The 16,991-nt window shown below is 44.2% G+C and overlaps 1 protein-coding gene across 3 annotated transcripts in view; it reads right to left on the bottom strand.

Annotated features, from left to right (window-relative positions):
* LOC105034935 (putative yippee-like protein Os10g0369500) overlaps positions 1–16,991 on the bottom strand; it is a 33,572-nt gene that overhangs the window by 5,545 nt on the left and 11,036 nt on the right. For 2 of the 3 annotated variants that reach the window (XM_010910284.3, XM_010910286.3), the window contains one exon: positions 4,322–4,430. In XM_010910284.3, coding sequence (XP_010908586.1) covers positions 4,322–4,430 — 109 coding nt within the window. Of the gene's footprint in view, positions 1–4,317; positions 4,431–16,991 lie in introns of all 3 variants that reach the window. The other variant, XM_010910288.3, reaches the window with a different exon arrangement.

Here is a 16,991-nt window from a genome sequence, read left to right on the forward strand (position 1 = left end):
CAGTAAAAATGATTAGCCTCCTATACTATAGTAAGGTTGCAATATATTTTTAATGTTATATTTTATTTACTAAAAATGAATATACCTTTTAATGTATCTATTATCTTAAGTTATAAATTAAACAGTACTATTGCAGATGAAACCGATATAGTGATCTTTATAATGTTTGGAAAATTAGTTCAGGCTACGCAGCAACTAATTGGTCTTCCAACACTTAATCTTGCAATGGACACAAACTGTGACAAATTTAGTCTACTAGTTGTTATTAGAAACATCCTCAATGGTACTCACATGTTTCAGATTATATCTTATTCACAAAGTTTCAGCAATAGCATGTATAATTTCAAGGTCATTAATATATTTTCAGAAAGTAAATCTCAGGTTGATAATTTATCAAAAAGTTCTAGTTCCGAATCTTCTTAATCTCAAATTCAACAAGAATATATAATTTCAACTCCTGAAAAACATAGTCATACCGAATTTTTTCAAGAAACACCTAAAAATCATCGAGCACAACATGGTAGCATACCTAAATTATTAGTCTTTTCCTCTTTTCTTTTTATTCCACCGGAGGTAATTTAATTTCGAACATTATGACTTATTTCTTCAATCATTTTGATTCACATTTTGTTATAGAACCTTCTCAATTCAGTAGTACTCTAATAAAATTTTTTGGTATTCCTATTTCCAATTTAAATGAAAAGGTTATGGAAGATGAAGATTAGTATGGATGTAAGTTCATTAATTAATGAAAACACTAAATGTAATATTGTTCGAAAAATCTATATGTTGATAAAATATTTTGAATTTTATCTTTGATTTCAGCTAAACCCGCCGTGGAGTGCGGATTACATACTAGTGCATAATAAATTAATTGCCCAGCTTATGGAATTAATTGAAATTATTGAAGAGTTATTAAATAGAAAGACCACTTAATTTTATTTTTTAAAAAAATTAATTGCAAAACCCATTTAAAGAGGTAGTGAAAAAAGAATGCTAGACCCACTCAATTCCACAGGGCAAACAGATGTGTCCAAACCAGAAGTCATTACACAGGCAAATATATTGGCAAATCTGATGACATTTGAAATAAAGAAAGCCGATTAAACAAGTGATTCATTAGCACCATATGTTCTAGCATTCTCGCCTAACTTGATAGGGCCTTGCTCATTTACAGCTGAAATTAGAAGATCTCCATGCTTATTGAGGAACCATAGCACATTACCGCTTAGAAAATTGTTCATCCTACAGTAGCCATTAAAAATAACAGTGCCTTATTAAGAAGAGTTTTGGGATTTCAAAATGGAATTGAACTAGGGTTTCTGTTTGCAATAAAAAGGGGCTCTTATGGTTTAATATAATCAGACTGCATGCAGATTATGAACGAAATAATGCAGTCTTCAAACCCTAGTAACCTTGTTGTAAATAGAGTTTTTTTTTTATTTACCATTTTGGTTTGATTCTGCAATAGAGGTGAGGCCTTCAAACTCAATGTCTGATTCCTAGGTTCCAGAGTTAGTCAAGTATTATCTTTTCCCTTTCTTTTATGTTTAGTTTTCTTTCTGGGCTGATCCCATAGAGACTTATTCGGTCTTGCTCCCTTTTCTCTTATCCATATCTTATTGTTCTTCCTTTTGGCCTCACTTCACAGAGAATTCTTTTGGTCATACAAATATGAGATTTGCTGAAAATATTTCAGGAAGCATTCAATTTCAGACATTCAATTACAAAAAATAAACCCTTTAAATCTCAACATAACGTCTAGAATCCTAAAACCCAGGTCAGATAGTAGCTATCTATTACCTATTCTCTTCAAAATTAGTCTTTCTAGTTACTTTTTCATTGAAAACTCAGATCTGCAATTGAAATTCCAGCACCTTTCAGGTTTCGATCATATCTTAAACCCTCCTAGATCCCCTTCCCTCAAGTTAAGAGTCAAGTTTTCCCAGCATGCACACTTATTGAGGGCAGTCTTCGACCTTTTTGGTATAGAAGTGAAAGGGATCTTTTGACACCAGAACAATGTGATGACTAGTTGATTAGCATACATGATAAACTTGATCAAATGGTGGAATCTCCACAAGCTTTTAAATATCGTTGTGCAAGACAAATTTGTGGCCAGACTGGATCACAAAACTTCTATGTTGAGAGATTGCTAGGACCACATCAAAGGCAAAGTACCAAAGCACAAAAAACCCCATAACATAAGAGGCAAGGTTCAGGGACTTCACAAACCACATGCAGGAGATATTAAGAAGGACAGGACAACACCAATGTCAGCATGCAACAGATTTTCTCCATGTGAAAATCAGATTGAGGACAATAAAGAGAGCATCATGTTTCTGGTAAGTGAAAGAAGAACCAAAGGAAGCGATGTTCTACATTGAAAAGAAATACATGTTGCATTTGCAATCAAGGCGACCATGGTAGGGGATCATCATGATTCTGAAATTCTCATTGAAAATCAAGCAGTCGTGGTGGACACATCACCAAACTCAAAGAAGATAAAGGGAATTTCCACTCAAGAGGATATTATAAAAGTTCTGACCATAAGGTTGCTTATGTCGGGTCTGAAGAATTATTTACAAGTATAGCAATCGATGACATTTCTGAAGTTTCAACGAATGCAAAATCTTCGAACATGCAATTATCATATAATCTGTCACCGCTGGTTACTTTCAACATTGAGAAATATGTTCAATTATATGTATCTTCCAAAAGATCACAAGATACTTAGGTCTACTTCAGACATTCTCTTGAGGGCATCCATCACCGGTTATTATTGCAATGAGGAATCAAGCAGAGAAGCTTCCAATTTGACTTAAAAGAACTCAGGGTGGGTTCTTGCACAGCAGAAGCGAATGATGGAAATTCTTTCCATGTTGCATCATAGGGCTGCTGCCTAGAGATTTTATTAGATTTAATTTTAATTATCATTTTATGTATTTTTCTTTCATTTTCTGGTTATCTTCAATTTTAGTGGGTTATTTTGGATTATAGGGCTGAAATTAAAAGATCTCAATGCTTATCAAGGAACTTAATTGCTGTAGCACATTACCATCGTGTTCCCAGTACAGTAACAGTGAACAGTGACTGCTCTTTATTAGAGGCAGTTTTAGGATTTTAAAGTAAAACTGAATTCGGACTCTTACTGTTTGACATAATCAGGCTTCATGCATATTGTGAGTCAGATAATGGACGCATTGGATTTTTTGTTGGTTTTCTTTACTCTTGTGATGTGATTCCACTATACAGGTGTGAGAACCTTAGGTATGATTCCCAGACTCCAGAAAGAGTCTAGTATTATCTAACCAGATTAGATAGTAGCTGTCTGTTAACTATTCACTTCAAAAATATTAGCTTTCTAGTTTAGTTTTATTGAAAATTTAGAAATTCCAGCACCATTTAGGTTTCAATCCTACTATCCTAAACCCTTCTAGATCCCCTTCCCTTGACTGTCCTACATCAAAAGCCTACAAAGTTGAATGCAAACCTTCATAGTCCAATCTTCAGCTAGGCGATGCTTGAAAGAAAGAAAGCAAATAAAGTTAAGAGGTTAAATTCCATGAACTTCTAAAAGCAAGGTCCACATAACCCATGAGATAGGCTAAAAAAAATTAAGAAGACGTACTTTTCCCCTAGAAAACTAAAATCTGGATTGACTAGAACTTGACCTCATCATAAGCAAGCTTATGGACCATGTTGGGTTAGTAAGAATACAGTGGAGAGACACACATGCAAAGAGAGAGAGGGTTGGGTTGTTTGGGTGTTGGGGAGGGGGGGAGAGGGGTGTTGGGGGAGTGGCAGTGGTGAGCGAGAAAGAGATCCTTCCTCCCCTACTAGCACCCGCTACACCCCTTCCAAGGAGCTTGCTTGTTGCAAGCCCAAATCCTAAGCCAATTCTACCCATGTACAAGCATGCTATGTTCATCTAACCCTTCACAGACCTCACAGTGGCAGGAAACTTGTACACTGGACCATCCAGTTCTTACAAGCATGCAATGTATATTGCCAGAATTTTCATAGTTCCATCAAGGACAAGTGACATATAATGCATGATTCAAGATCTATGAAGGCAAAAGAAAAAAATTCTCATGATTTGCTACATATTCAACAAGACTTCAAAGACTCCACGTTATTAGCATAATTTATTAATTTGTCCCCAAGTGAAATGTAGAAAATATTTTTTAAAAAAAAAAAGTGAAATGAAAGGGGCATTGATAAATATATCTAATATAGATTTCCTTCCCATACAAGCACATGAATATGTAGATGAGTACTCAGAAGATATACAATGAGAGATTAGTGTCTTCTTACTTACATATCTCCAACCCAGAATTTGTTGGCAGCAGCTACAGTAGATGTCATTCACAGTGTGTAATCCAGTCAAGAGGTGGCGATCCTCATTGGGGCCCAGGGAAATGTTCACCCTGAAATTCCATAAATAATGTTCAAGATAGGAGTCTAAGACAAGAAGATCCGCCATATAAGCTCTCCTATTTGAAAAGATCAATATAAATCAAAAATTATTTGATTTTCGACAAGCTTTCCTTAATGTAACACCTTTCCAAAAGATAATTGTCACATGAAGGAATATGAAAAAGAGGGATCCCCAGAAGTTTTGTTTTTGAAGATTTCTTTGGGCTTACTGTAAAAAAAACTGAATATTTCTCCAAATGTCTAAATTTTGAATGTCAAAAACAGATGCAAGCATTCATAGTCAGATGTCTAAAGAAGTCAAAACATCCAAAAAATGACATTTGGCTCAACATATCAATGAAATTATAGATTGTTTTTAAAGGCAAACCATCTTAAATAAATAACCAACCAATCATAATATTGTTCAATTCCTAGTTATTTTAAAGACAAGTATAAAGATACACAAAAGAAACATATGATGTGAGCAAAAGCACATGATCTTTATTTCGTTTTCTTTTCTTTCTAAGGAAAGTGCTGAAGTACATGTTCACCCTGACATCAATGTATTCTGTATTACATGGGTCCATGAACAACAACTCATCCAATTGCACATTAGCTGGGCCAGATTCCCCTGTGGAATACTCGCTGACCTTCCAGTAAACATAGGTAAAGTTTCAAACAAAAGATCACCTCTTGCAATGTGTTGCATGTTGGTTTGACTTTTGGGATTTCACACTACATTAATGATATAGTTCTGCATCTCATATGCATCAAGCAAAAAGTAAATTCAGCAAGGATTTTTATATACAAAACCTGCACACTAGGGTAAATTAAACTGCTAGCTCTTACAAAGCTGTACTACTGTCTTGTCCCCCCGAGAAAGAAAATCCTCTGGAAAACAGAAATGCAAGTTTTATACAATTCAAAATGTCCCCTCGATCCTCCAGTTATTAAGACCACCATTTGCACTCCCTAAAAATGCCATATCAATACAGCAAGTTGGCTGTTTTTCTTTACATATCAACTCACGATACAGTTCTAGCATCCTTTCCAGAGTCAGAATCTCATAATCGCATGTCTCAAGGCAAAATCCTGGTAATGCGATCCAGTAACTGATATACCATATAGCAGCAGATATAAAGATGTGTTGTAAAGGAGAGGCAGAAGGTAAGATTCTTCTTCAAGCCATTCTAGGAAGGAAATTAATTGTACCATGTGACAAAAGATGAACACAATTTGCTCCCCTGGTCTTCAATTATACAATGCCAGGTAAGTTCCCCATCTGCACTGGTATTACACCTTTATACCATACTAGTTAACTTTTTGTTTAACAAGAAAATTCACATAAATATGATGCACATAGAAACTACAGAAATACATGGGTACACGAAGAGCTTTGCATCTTATAATTCAATATTGAATTATCAAAGGGAGGAAGAATTAAAACAAAAATCTGGGAACTACTGAATGCAATAATGCATCTTGGATAAACCATAGGTTATAAATGATAATTATAACTCTGCATTACGGAGGATTCGGCTAATTATAACTTTACATAATTACATCATGGACGATACAAACTTCTTATTACCAAAATCTAAGCAAGAAGCAATCCAGTAAAAAGTCAATTCATTTCATATATCTATTCTATGAATACATGCATTACAACACTATTTTATGTCTAAGCTTCTGTAGCCTTCACAGAGAAAATATGCATATTAAAAACATTTATCAATAAATGGAAATAAAGTTACATTATCCAATTTCTTAGACAATAAACTATGCTTGATCTGTGAACACACTCAAAGATTACCAATTTGGATAATGAAAACCATGAATGCAATTTAAGAAAAGAAAGCAAATGTAGGAATTATAAATAACAAATGCAGGTTAACAGATGCTGATTCAAAGGTTAAAGGAACATAAAACAGAGCTGTTAATAGCACAGCCACTGAATACAACAGAGGTGACTCAAAACAGGTTATATGGGCAGAAGAAAAACAAATTTAAAAATATATAGCATTTGCACATCAGGGTATTTGATTAGTAAGATATACAAGCATATAATTTCATAAAATAATGAGAACAAACTACAGATAAGCAGTACTTAAGGGAAATTTTAGAGAAGCATTACAAGTTCAAATCAGAATGTAAAAAATGCTCCAATGAGAAATGTTATTTGTGAGATGAAGTAGATATACAGCCTGGGGAATGAATATTTTCTTTTGCATTTATGCAGTTCTAATTGAACAGAAAGAAAGTCATGATATAAATGCAACCTCATGGACTTAAACAATATATACCTGAACCAAAAGGACTCTGATCATTCTATTATTTGATGGTAGACTCTAGTTTGCCATTGCTAATGGTATATAGATTGGCGCATAATTCACAGTTGCAAGGAAATAAATTCTTAATCAGGCCCTGGCAGCATCTGAGTGCCATAAGCTTCAAAAGATATCATTCATCGCAATACAAAGTCGGAAATTATAATCAGATAGATCAGCATTTTCTAAACTATAACATGATGAGAATTTTGCAATTGTCGCTATTCAGAATTGTTTCATATCATTGACTATGGGTGTCCCTCTATATGGCTTCTTTAGAATCTCTTAAGGCTTGATCAAGCTGGCCACTATCAAAACCAGTATATGCATATTTTTTGTTCATTGGGTTGTTGAATTGACAAGTTAAAAAGAATTCAGCATGATGCTGTGGATAATATAGTGTTGACCCTATGACTGATTTTGATGATTACCAAACTTTGAGTAATTATAATCGTTGGGTATAAAATAACCCTAGCCAAAGTTCGTAAAAAGCCGACCCTTCCAGAACTCTTCCGGCTTCCGACCTTATGTGGCGTCTTTCCGAACTCCCCCGACCGTCCGAGCTTCCATAATACCATCCGGACTTCTCCGACAATGAGCTCCTCCATTCATCTACCGGGCTGCTCCAAACGCTTTCCGAGCTTCTCTGACAGCAGGACGTCTACAGTAACCAGACTCCATCCAAGTTTCTACAGCGATCGACCGTCTTCCGAATTTCATCCGAGCTCCTACAAGAACCGGACTCCATCCGAACTTCTACGGTGGATGGATCACAGACAAACTTCTACGACGGATAGGCTCCATCGGATCTCTACTCCGAACTTCTTCCGGACTTCGTCAATGATCGAGCTTCTCTAGCAGCGGAACTTCTACAATAAGAAGTCTCCATCCGGGCTTCCACGGCAGCCGGCCTTCGTCCGAGCTTTTACAATAAGAAGTCTCTATCTGAACTCCTACAAGAGTCGGACTCCGTCCGAACTTCTACGACAGAATTGAATCCCGAACTCCTCCAACGTTCGACCTTTCCCAATATCCTCAAGACTCCTCCAGCGGACGAATCTCCACAGCGCCATCCGAACTCCACTGTCGGACAACCCTCTGCCGGATTCCTCATGAAACCGGACCTCTCCGGCAGACAATCTACAGACGAGCTTCCATATCAGGCAAATCCCAGACGGGCTCTCCTAGCAACCGGACTCTTACCGGACTTCTCCAACAGAAAGTCCATCCGAGCTTCTACAGCAGATGATTTCCGCCTGCAGCATCAGCGCCCAAGGCATCCGACAACAGCAGACTCGTCAACAACCTCGGAAACATCCGAGCTTCTCCTGGATTGATGAGACAGAGCCATTCCGCTCCATCAGACGTCCCAACCGAGCTTCAACCGTCAGGTCCAAACTCTCTGACAAGTCACGACAATGGCCACTACCTTACTCCACTCTCTGTAACAGATTCCACGCAGCCCCACTACTCTCTGGCAAGTCGCGACAACAGATCCCACTCCACTCTCCATAACAAACTCCATGTGGCCCTGAACGGCCCCCTGACGCCACTACTCTCCATAACAAACTCCGCGTGGCCCTGAACAGCCCACTATCAGGCGGTTACAGACGTCGTTGTCAATCAGTTACGCTATCCATCTATAAAAAGAGACCCCCAGATACGTTCTTCTCTAAGCTCAAAACTCTATTTCGAAACTTTGCTAAAATCCCATTTGAGTGCTCCATTTCTGTTGAGGCAGAGTACTGACTTGAGTGTCGGAGGGTCTTGCCGGAGCACCCCCAACTCCGGTTTAGACTTCCCTTGCAGGTCCCGGTGGCGGACGCGATCCCCTCGACTCCAGCTTCTCCGGCGTCGGCGGAATTCTATACTAACAGAATTGACGCTAGAGGAAGGGGTGTGTCTTCGCAGTACCCTTGTTCTTAAAGGAGTACTCAACGGGACTGTCTTCGGTCATCTTCTTCGACACTTTCTCCTTCTTCCCCTGCCAGATCTCCACCTGATGCCTCCCCGAAAGGCATCCACCAGGCGATCCACGGCCTCCGCGGCCAGATCTCAGCGAGCCCCGCAAGCTCCGGCCTCGTCTCCAGTTCTCAGGCTCCTCCTCCGACAACGGCAGTCGGCATAGAGCAGTTCGACTTGCTGGTTCAGCAGGTCAGGGGCCTTACCGAAGCAGTATAGGCCATGCAGCAGCAGCCGCAGGCATCAATGCGGCTAGAAAGAGCATCGTCGGAGTTTCGAAATCCGACGACCGAGCGAGCCACTTGGGCCAGTCGCCCTGTCTTCCCCGGAAAGGGGAAGCAGAAGGCGGAGAGCCCTCCATCCGATCATGATTCCACCTCCGGAGGGTCCCTACCTCCGTTCCACCAGAAGACCCTCGAGACTCGCAGTCGAGAGGACCTCCTGGATCAAAGATTCCAGGAGATAAACCGACGGATCGAAGAGCTCCGCCATTCTCCCACTGCTTACGGTGAGGACATCTGCACTGACCCCCCTTTCTCTCAAATGATTATGCAGGAATCAATCTCGCCGAACTTCAAGCTCCCCCAATTTGAAAGCTACGACGGGACCTCAGATCCGGTTGACCACCTGGAGACCTTCCGAACAATGATGCTGCTCCATGGCGTGCCAGACGCCTTCCTGTGCCGAGCTTTCCCATCCACCTTGAAGGAAGCAGCAAGAAATTGGTACTCGGCACTGAAGTCGGATACTATCTTCTCCTTTGATCAGATGAGCTACCAATTTATTGCTCATTTCATCAGCAGCCGGCATCCCCGAAGAGGTTCGGAGTCCCTTATTAACATCAAGCAGAAGGAGGGAGAATCCATCCGAACTTACGTCAATCGTTTTAACGCCGCCACGTTGGAGGTTCGAAATTTGGACCAGTCAGTTGCAATGGCCGCCCTGAAGGGCGGTCTTCAAAAGAACGATCTTCTGTTTTTCCTGAAAAAGAAGTATCCCAGGGACTTCGCTGATTTGCTGGCTCGAACCGAAGGATATGCACGAGCAGAAGAAGCCTTCAAGATGAAGGACGAGGAGGCCGCGAATGAGCAGCAGGCGGGAGACTCCAGCAAGCCCGCAGCTGAAAAAGGACCGAGTGAAGCTCGGTCACGTTCTCAAACTCCCTCCGGACACAAGCGTGCCCAAACTCCTCCCCGGGCTCGTAGGCAGAGAAGTCCGGACCGCAGAGTTCGGCGAGGCTCTCCCCCAAGAAGATTCCACAGCTACGTCCGTCTCAATGCATCGAAAACCCAAGTGCTGATGGAGGTCAGGGAGCAGCTGCCAAGTCCGGAAAGGATGCGCACACACCTCGGAAAGCACAACCCTAACAAGTTCTGCCTCTATCATCATGACCACGGCCACGACACGGAGTGCATTCAGCTCCGAGACGATCGAGGAGCTCATCAGACGAGGTCGGCTCGACATATTCATTCGATGCCGGCCTGAAGGTAGGAAAGATCGATCGAGGATCCTGCCACAACCGAAGCCGCCAAGGAGGGAGGAGCAGCCTGAAGATCAGCCTCCAATTGGGATCGTCAACTCCATCTCTGGAGGACCCCGACAAGGAGCAGACCTTCCGCGAAAAATCTACGAATGTATTACCAATAACTCTGCCTTAAATAAAAAATTTTTCATATTTGCATATCTTTTCTTTTGGCATGAGCTCGTAACGACAGGAAGTAGCTCCTTCCGACAATCGAAACTAAGCGTGTTAGGAACAGGAGGGGAACCTCGTCCTAACATGAGCAAAGTCGAAGGTCCGATTATTTAAAGACCGGATGGGGGGAGAAGCCCTTGCAACGGCCCTTATGTACCCCCACAGCCATGTTAGGAACAGGAGGAGAACCTCGTCCTAACATGAGCAAAGTTGAAGGTCCGGTTATTTAAAGACCGGATAGGGGGAGAGACCCTTGCAACGGCCCTTATGTGCCCCCACAGCCATGTTAGGAACAGGAAGAGAACCTCGTCCTAACATGAGCAAAGTCGAAGGCTCGGTTATTTAAAGACCGGATGGGGGGAGAGGCCCTTGCAACGATCCTTATGTGCCCCCACAACCATGTTAGGAACATGAGGAGAGGCCCTTGCAACGGCCCTTATGTGCCCCCACAGCCATGTTAGGAACAGGAAGAGAACCTCGTCCTAACATGAGCAAGGTCGAAGGTCCGGTTATTTAGAGACCGGATGGGGGGAGAGGCCCTTGTAACGGCCCTTACGTGCCCCCACAGCCATGTTAGGAACAGGAGGAGAATCTCGTCCTAACATGAGCTGAAATTGACTGTGTGAGGAATAGGAGGAGAACTTCATCCTGACACAAACGAAGATCCGATCGTCAAGACCGGACGAGGAGGAAAGCCTCCTCAACGGCTCCTCTACACCCCTCGACCCCATTAAGAGCAAAGGGAAAACCCTCATTCGAACACAAAAAAAAAGGGAGAGAGAAAAAGGGAAAGCGACGAGCCACGCCAGTAATAAGGAAAAAACAAACTACATCAAAGATACAAAGAACCTCGTCTCAACGAGGAAGGAGACTCTTGTCAAAAATCCTCAGTCTCTAAGAGGGAACCCAACACTGGCAGAAGAAAATCGACTTCCTCAAGGTAACGAGAAGTTCGGGCCCCCAAGCTCGAGCACCGGAAGGAAGCGTCAAACTTGAGTGGCCTCGAAAAGACCTTTGGTCATGAACAAAAGGGGCAAATCAACACGGCAGCGATCAGAAACCTTCAAATAACGTCGACATCGAACAAGACAAAAAAAATTCGGTAAACGACAACTTAATGCAAGAATGGACAAGGTAATGAAAAATTTTCTTTTCATTTCATTAGTGAAGTGTACATTACAAAGCTTTTGAAAGCCAAAAAAGAAAAACGACAAGAAAAGGAAAGAATACATAGAATAAAAGGTAAAGAAGCTCTAAGAAAGCCTGGCTTCTTCAGACTTTGAACTCTCGGTTCCAGCCATCATCGAGGATTGCTTTAAGTTTTCGACTTCTTCTTCCAGTTCTTTCTTTCTTAACAGCATCTCCCGATACATTTGGTGGAACCGCCGACTCTCGCCCTCCGACTCCCGAAGCCTCTTCCTTAGAACTTCGGACTCCGCCTCGACGTCCTTGACCGTCTGCTGCTCGTAGGCCAACTGAATCTTCAGCCGTTGCAGTTCGGCCTTCTCCTGCCCAAGAGCCACGGACAGTTCTTCCATGGTCCCCCTCAAGGAGCGGAGCTCGTCGGAGCCTAGTGCAGAAATGGCCTGGACTCTCTCAGACAACTGCCTCTGAAGGCGGGCAACCTCGTCGGTCGCCGTCTTGAGCTTCCTTCGGTAGTCGTCTACTTGCCCGCACCAGCCGACTCGGTAGGCGTTGTAGTTCGCCTCGACGTCCTGCAGCTGCTTCTGAAGGTCGGAGAATTTCTTCGATCAATTTCGATTGCGGTCGGCCTGAGTTGTGAGCCAGGACGAGCTCCCTTCCAACTGGCCGATCTTCTTCTGTGCAACCGCCAGCTCGACCTCAAAGGAGCTAATCTTGGAAGCCTGAGTCCAAGATCGGTCGCTGGCATGTTTTCGAAGTTCCTCAAGCTCCTTCACGAAGTCAACCTTCCTCCGGATGTAGTCCATGAAGCCCTTTTTGTGGAGGTCCCGAAAGCGAGCAGCCTCCGCAATGACTTCCGAATGGCTCTTCCTCAACCGGTGAAATTCGTCATCCAGCTTCTTTGATTTCTTCGTCAGGTGACGAACTTTCCTTCTGAGGTCCCAGACCATCGACTTCAAAGGAATCCCCTATGATAGGGGAAGAGCTTCGGCAGGACACTGTCATTGGAAGACGAGCGCCACAACACAAATCAGTGCCAGAAAACAAAAGAGAAGAAAAAGAATGCAGAGTAAAAAAGAGGAGCCCTCTGTAAAGAAGAGTCCGATTTCATTGATTAAATAGTTCTTAAGTACAAGAGAACGAAGAAAAGTTGCAACAAAGAAAAAAAAAAGAGAGAATACAAAATTAAAGGTTTCAGACCTCTGGGGCAGAAGTGGGAGAGCTCGACGCCCCCGAAAGGTCGGCCGCGGCAGCCACGGCAGTCGAGGAAGTCTCGATTGGAGGAAGACCGGCAGTAGCTTCAGAAGGCCCGGCTTCGTCATCGGATGCCTCATCCAGGAAGCCGAGGTCCAGCTCGGAAAACTTCCTGACCACCTCTTGGTAGAGCTCAAAGCCCTTGATGAAGGCGGTCTGGCCGAACTCGACCTTCAAATCCCTCATCTCGAAGGAGGTTTTGAACTCCACTGCCCGGACCATTGCTTCCGAGACCAGAGTCGGGATCTGCGCCTTCAACTCGGAGATCTCGACCTCTGCTTTCTTTCTCTCCTCCTCCAAGGTGGCCCTCAAGTCTGCCGAGGTCTGCCCCTCCTGCAGCACCTCTTGGAGACTCGCAACCTCGGCAATCTTCTCCTCGAGGCGGACGGCCTCGGCCAGACGACTTCCTCCGCCTGGGCGACCTCCTTCCTAGCATCATTCATCGCCTCGATGTTGGCGATGAGCTGGTGTCCAATCTGCAAGAGCGGTCAGGGAGTCAATATAAAAATCGAGGAATAAGCAAAGTAAAGAGGCAAGAAGGAGTAAATTGACCTACCTCGAGAAAGGACCCCAGAGAGTCCCAGACCCGCTGCTCAGGATCGACGTGGACGATCCTGTGGACGACCTCGGGTAAGATGCACCCGTCGACCAATCTCTTTATTAGATCCCTATTGTTGAAGGGATTCTCCCTCGGATCTTCTTCGGAGCCATCGACCCCCTCGATGGCAGCCCTGCTGTTGCGGCTTTTGCGGGCCAATATCTTCTTTCTCCTCCGTTCGGCCCGTGGTGCCTCCTCGGGCCGGGCCTCTGGAGCGGGAACCTCGATCGGGGGACTCCTTGAAGAGGCCCGGGGGACTGCGGGCTCGACGTCGGAGAAAGCATCGACGGCAATGACCGCCTGAGCAGACGCGGCCGAGCTGACCTCTTCTGCCCTTGCCCTCTTCGCCGCCCCCGAGGATGCTGCGCCTTTCCTTTTGTGGGTCTTCAGACCCTGGGCTAGCATTCGAGCTGCGTCAGCGTCCATATCTGCAGTGAACGAGGATCGACATAGCTTAACAAAAGAACAAGAAGAAAGGAGAGGCAGCGAACGACAAAGAAAATATATATATATATATATAACAATACCGACAGAGTTGAGAAGGCTTAGGCCGATGTTGAACAAGAGTTGTTCCTTCAGGAGGTTGGAGAGAAGAGGAGCTGGATAAGCCTCGAGTTTATTGGAGGCTTCAAGGTCGTCCTGTCCCAGGCTAGAAGCCCGACAGACGGAATCCCTCAAAGAGCCCCAGGAAGGCAACCCCAACTCCAAGGTCGGGCATCGGACGTAGAAGTACCTCTCCTTCCAGTTGTGGATAGAAGAGGGGGCACCTTTCAACAACCCTTTTCTACCAAACTGAGGAGAGAAGTACCACCAATCCTTTGCCGAGGTATGACACTTGAAGGTATAAAAATTCCTAAACAAAAAAAGGGTTGGCCGAACTTCAGCTAAACTACAAAGGGAAAGAAATCCTATCAAAAATCTAAAGGAGTTCGGCGCTACAGAAACTAAAGAAATATTTAAGAAGCGAAAAGAGAGCAATAACAAAAGGGGAAGTCGAAGCCCGATGCAAAAAGCTTCTTGGTATAAACAGAAGCAGCCGGGGGGAGGGGCGCTAGCCCGACCAGTCGGCCCAGGAAGCTCCAGCTCGTACTCCAGAGGAACCCCGTATTGAATCCTAATCAGTGAGAGTTCCTCCGGAGTCAGAGAGCTGGGGATGGTGTCTGGTACAAAGACCAGACGAGGTTTATCTACAAAACTGAGATTTTGGGGGGCTGGAACCGACGGACTCCTAGAACTGCTAGAGGAGGAAGTGTTGGAGGATATTTTGAATCAAGTGAAAACCCTATAAATCCTGAAAAAATTGAGAAAAATAAGAAATGGGGCGCTCGTGGAAAACCGAACAGGCGGAATGTAAAGGAAGAAAAATGGAAGAAGAACAGCAAGAAAAAATACACGACGAGAGTTCTGGAACTAACCTAGGCTGGTCCGAAGGATGCAGAGATGCAGAGATGGGGACGACTCGAAGAACGCCTAAGACCGAGAAGGACGCTGGAGAAGAACGAAACTCTCAGGAAGGAGGAACCGAAGAAGCTTCCAGGCAAAGTGAGACCCCTGAAGGAGGGAGGCGGGTTTAAATAAGCGACGAGGTCCAGCGCAGTAATGATTGCGGATCTCCTCTGACCGATCTACAACCGCCACGTGTCCCACTCACCATGACAAACGACTAGAAGCGGCTGACGGCTGGCAGAATCATTATTGCGCCGTACCTAGAGCAACGCTCCAGCGAAAATTTCGAAAAAATCTTTTCGGATCACCTCTATTTGAAAAGACTCCAGCACCAACGCGCCAAACGCCAAAATATCTGGAAACAACCGAGTACGGAAATCGAGGGAGGCAACTTCGACTGTGAAAATTTCTCTGTACTTCATTCGGAACCCGAACTCGGAAGTAGGGGAACTGGTGTTAGGTATAAAATAATTCCAGCCGAAGTTCGTAAAAGGCCGACCCTTCCAGGGTTCTTCCGACTTTCGACCTTGTGTGGCGTCTTTCCGAACTCCCCCGACCGTCCGAGCTTCCATAATACCATCCGGACTTCTCCGACAATGAGCTCCTCCATTCATCTACCAGGCTGCTCCAAATGCTTTCCGAGCTTCTCCGACAGTAGGACGTCTACAGTAACCAGACTCCATCCAAATTTCTACGGCGGTCGACCGCCTTTCGGATTTCATCCGAGCTCCTACAAGAACCGGACTCCGTCCGAACATTTACAGTGGATGGATCACAAACGAACTTCTACGACGGATAGGCTCTACCAGATCTCTACTCCGAACTTCTTCCGGACTTCGTCAATGACCGAGCTTCTCTAACAGCGGGACTTCTACAATAAGAAGTCTCCATCCGGGCTTCCACGACAGCCGGCCTTCGTCCGAGCTTCTACAATAAGAAGTCTCTATCTGAACTCCTACAACAGCCGGACTCTGTCCGAACTTCTACGACAGAATTGAATCCCGGACTTCTCCAACGTTCGACCTTCCCCAGTGTCCTCAAGCTCCTCCAACGGACGAACCTCCACAGCGCCATCCGAACTCCACTGTCGGACGACCATCTGCCGGATTCCTCATGAAACTGGACCTCTCCGGCAGACAATCTACAGACGAGCTTCCACATCAGGTAAATCCCAGACGGGCTCTCCTAGCAACCGGACTTCTCCAACAGAAAGTCTCCATCCGAGCTTCTACAGCAGATGATTTCCGCCTGCAGCATCAGCATCCAATCAGCGCCCAAGACATCCAACAACAGTAGACTCGTCAGCAACCTTGAAAATATCCGAGCTTCTCCTGGATTGCTGAGACAGAGAACCATTCCGCTCCATCAGACGTCCCAACCGAACTTCAACCGTCAGACCCGAACTCTCTGACAAGTCACGACAATGGCCACTACCTTACTCCACTCTCTGTAACAGATTCCACGCAGCCCCACTACTCTCTGGCAAGTCGCGACAACGGACACCACTCCACTCTCCATAACAAACTCCACGTGGCCCTGAACGGCCCCCTGACGTCAATACTCTCCGTAACAAACTCCACGTGGCCCTGAACAGCCCACTACCGAGCGGTTACAGACGTTGCTGTCAATCAGTTACGCTCTCCATCTATAAAAAGGAACCCCAGATACATTCTTCTCTAAGCTCAAAACTCTATCTCGAAACTCTGCTAAAATTCCATTTGAGTGCTCCATTGCTGTTGAGGCAAAGTACTGACTTGAGCATCGGAGGAGGGTCTTGTCGGAGCACCCCCAACTCCGGTTTAGACTTTCCTTGCAGGTCTCGGTGGCGAACGCGATCCCCTCGACTCCAGCTTCTCCGACGTCGGCGGAATTCTGCACCAACAATAATTCTAATCATGTGTTTCAAAATTAGATGTAGGATTTTTCAAGTGTCCAAAATGAAGAATTTATCTTAAGGATAAGTCCTCTCAAGATGTTAAGCCAAAGCACTCAAAAGAATAAATTCTCACAAGTTTGGATGGCTCGTTATGAAGATAAATGAAATTGAAAGAAATAAATATCATATGGAAGCTTTGGGGCCAAGAAAATTCAAATTTGAAATGTTGAAATATGAAGAAAAATAATGTTGGAAGATTTGGAGCCGACT

The sequence above is a fragment of the Elaeis guineensis genome, chromosome 15 (genome assembly GCF_000442705.2).
Source record: "Elaeis guineensis isolate ETL-2024a chromosome 15, EG11, whole genome shotgun sequence".
In the NCBI taxonomy this organism is placed as follows: Eukaryota; Viridiplantae; Streptophyta; class Magnoliopsida; order Arecales; family Arecaceae; genus Elaeis; species Elaeis guineensis.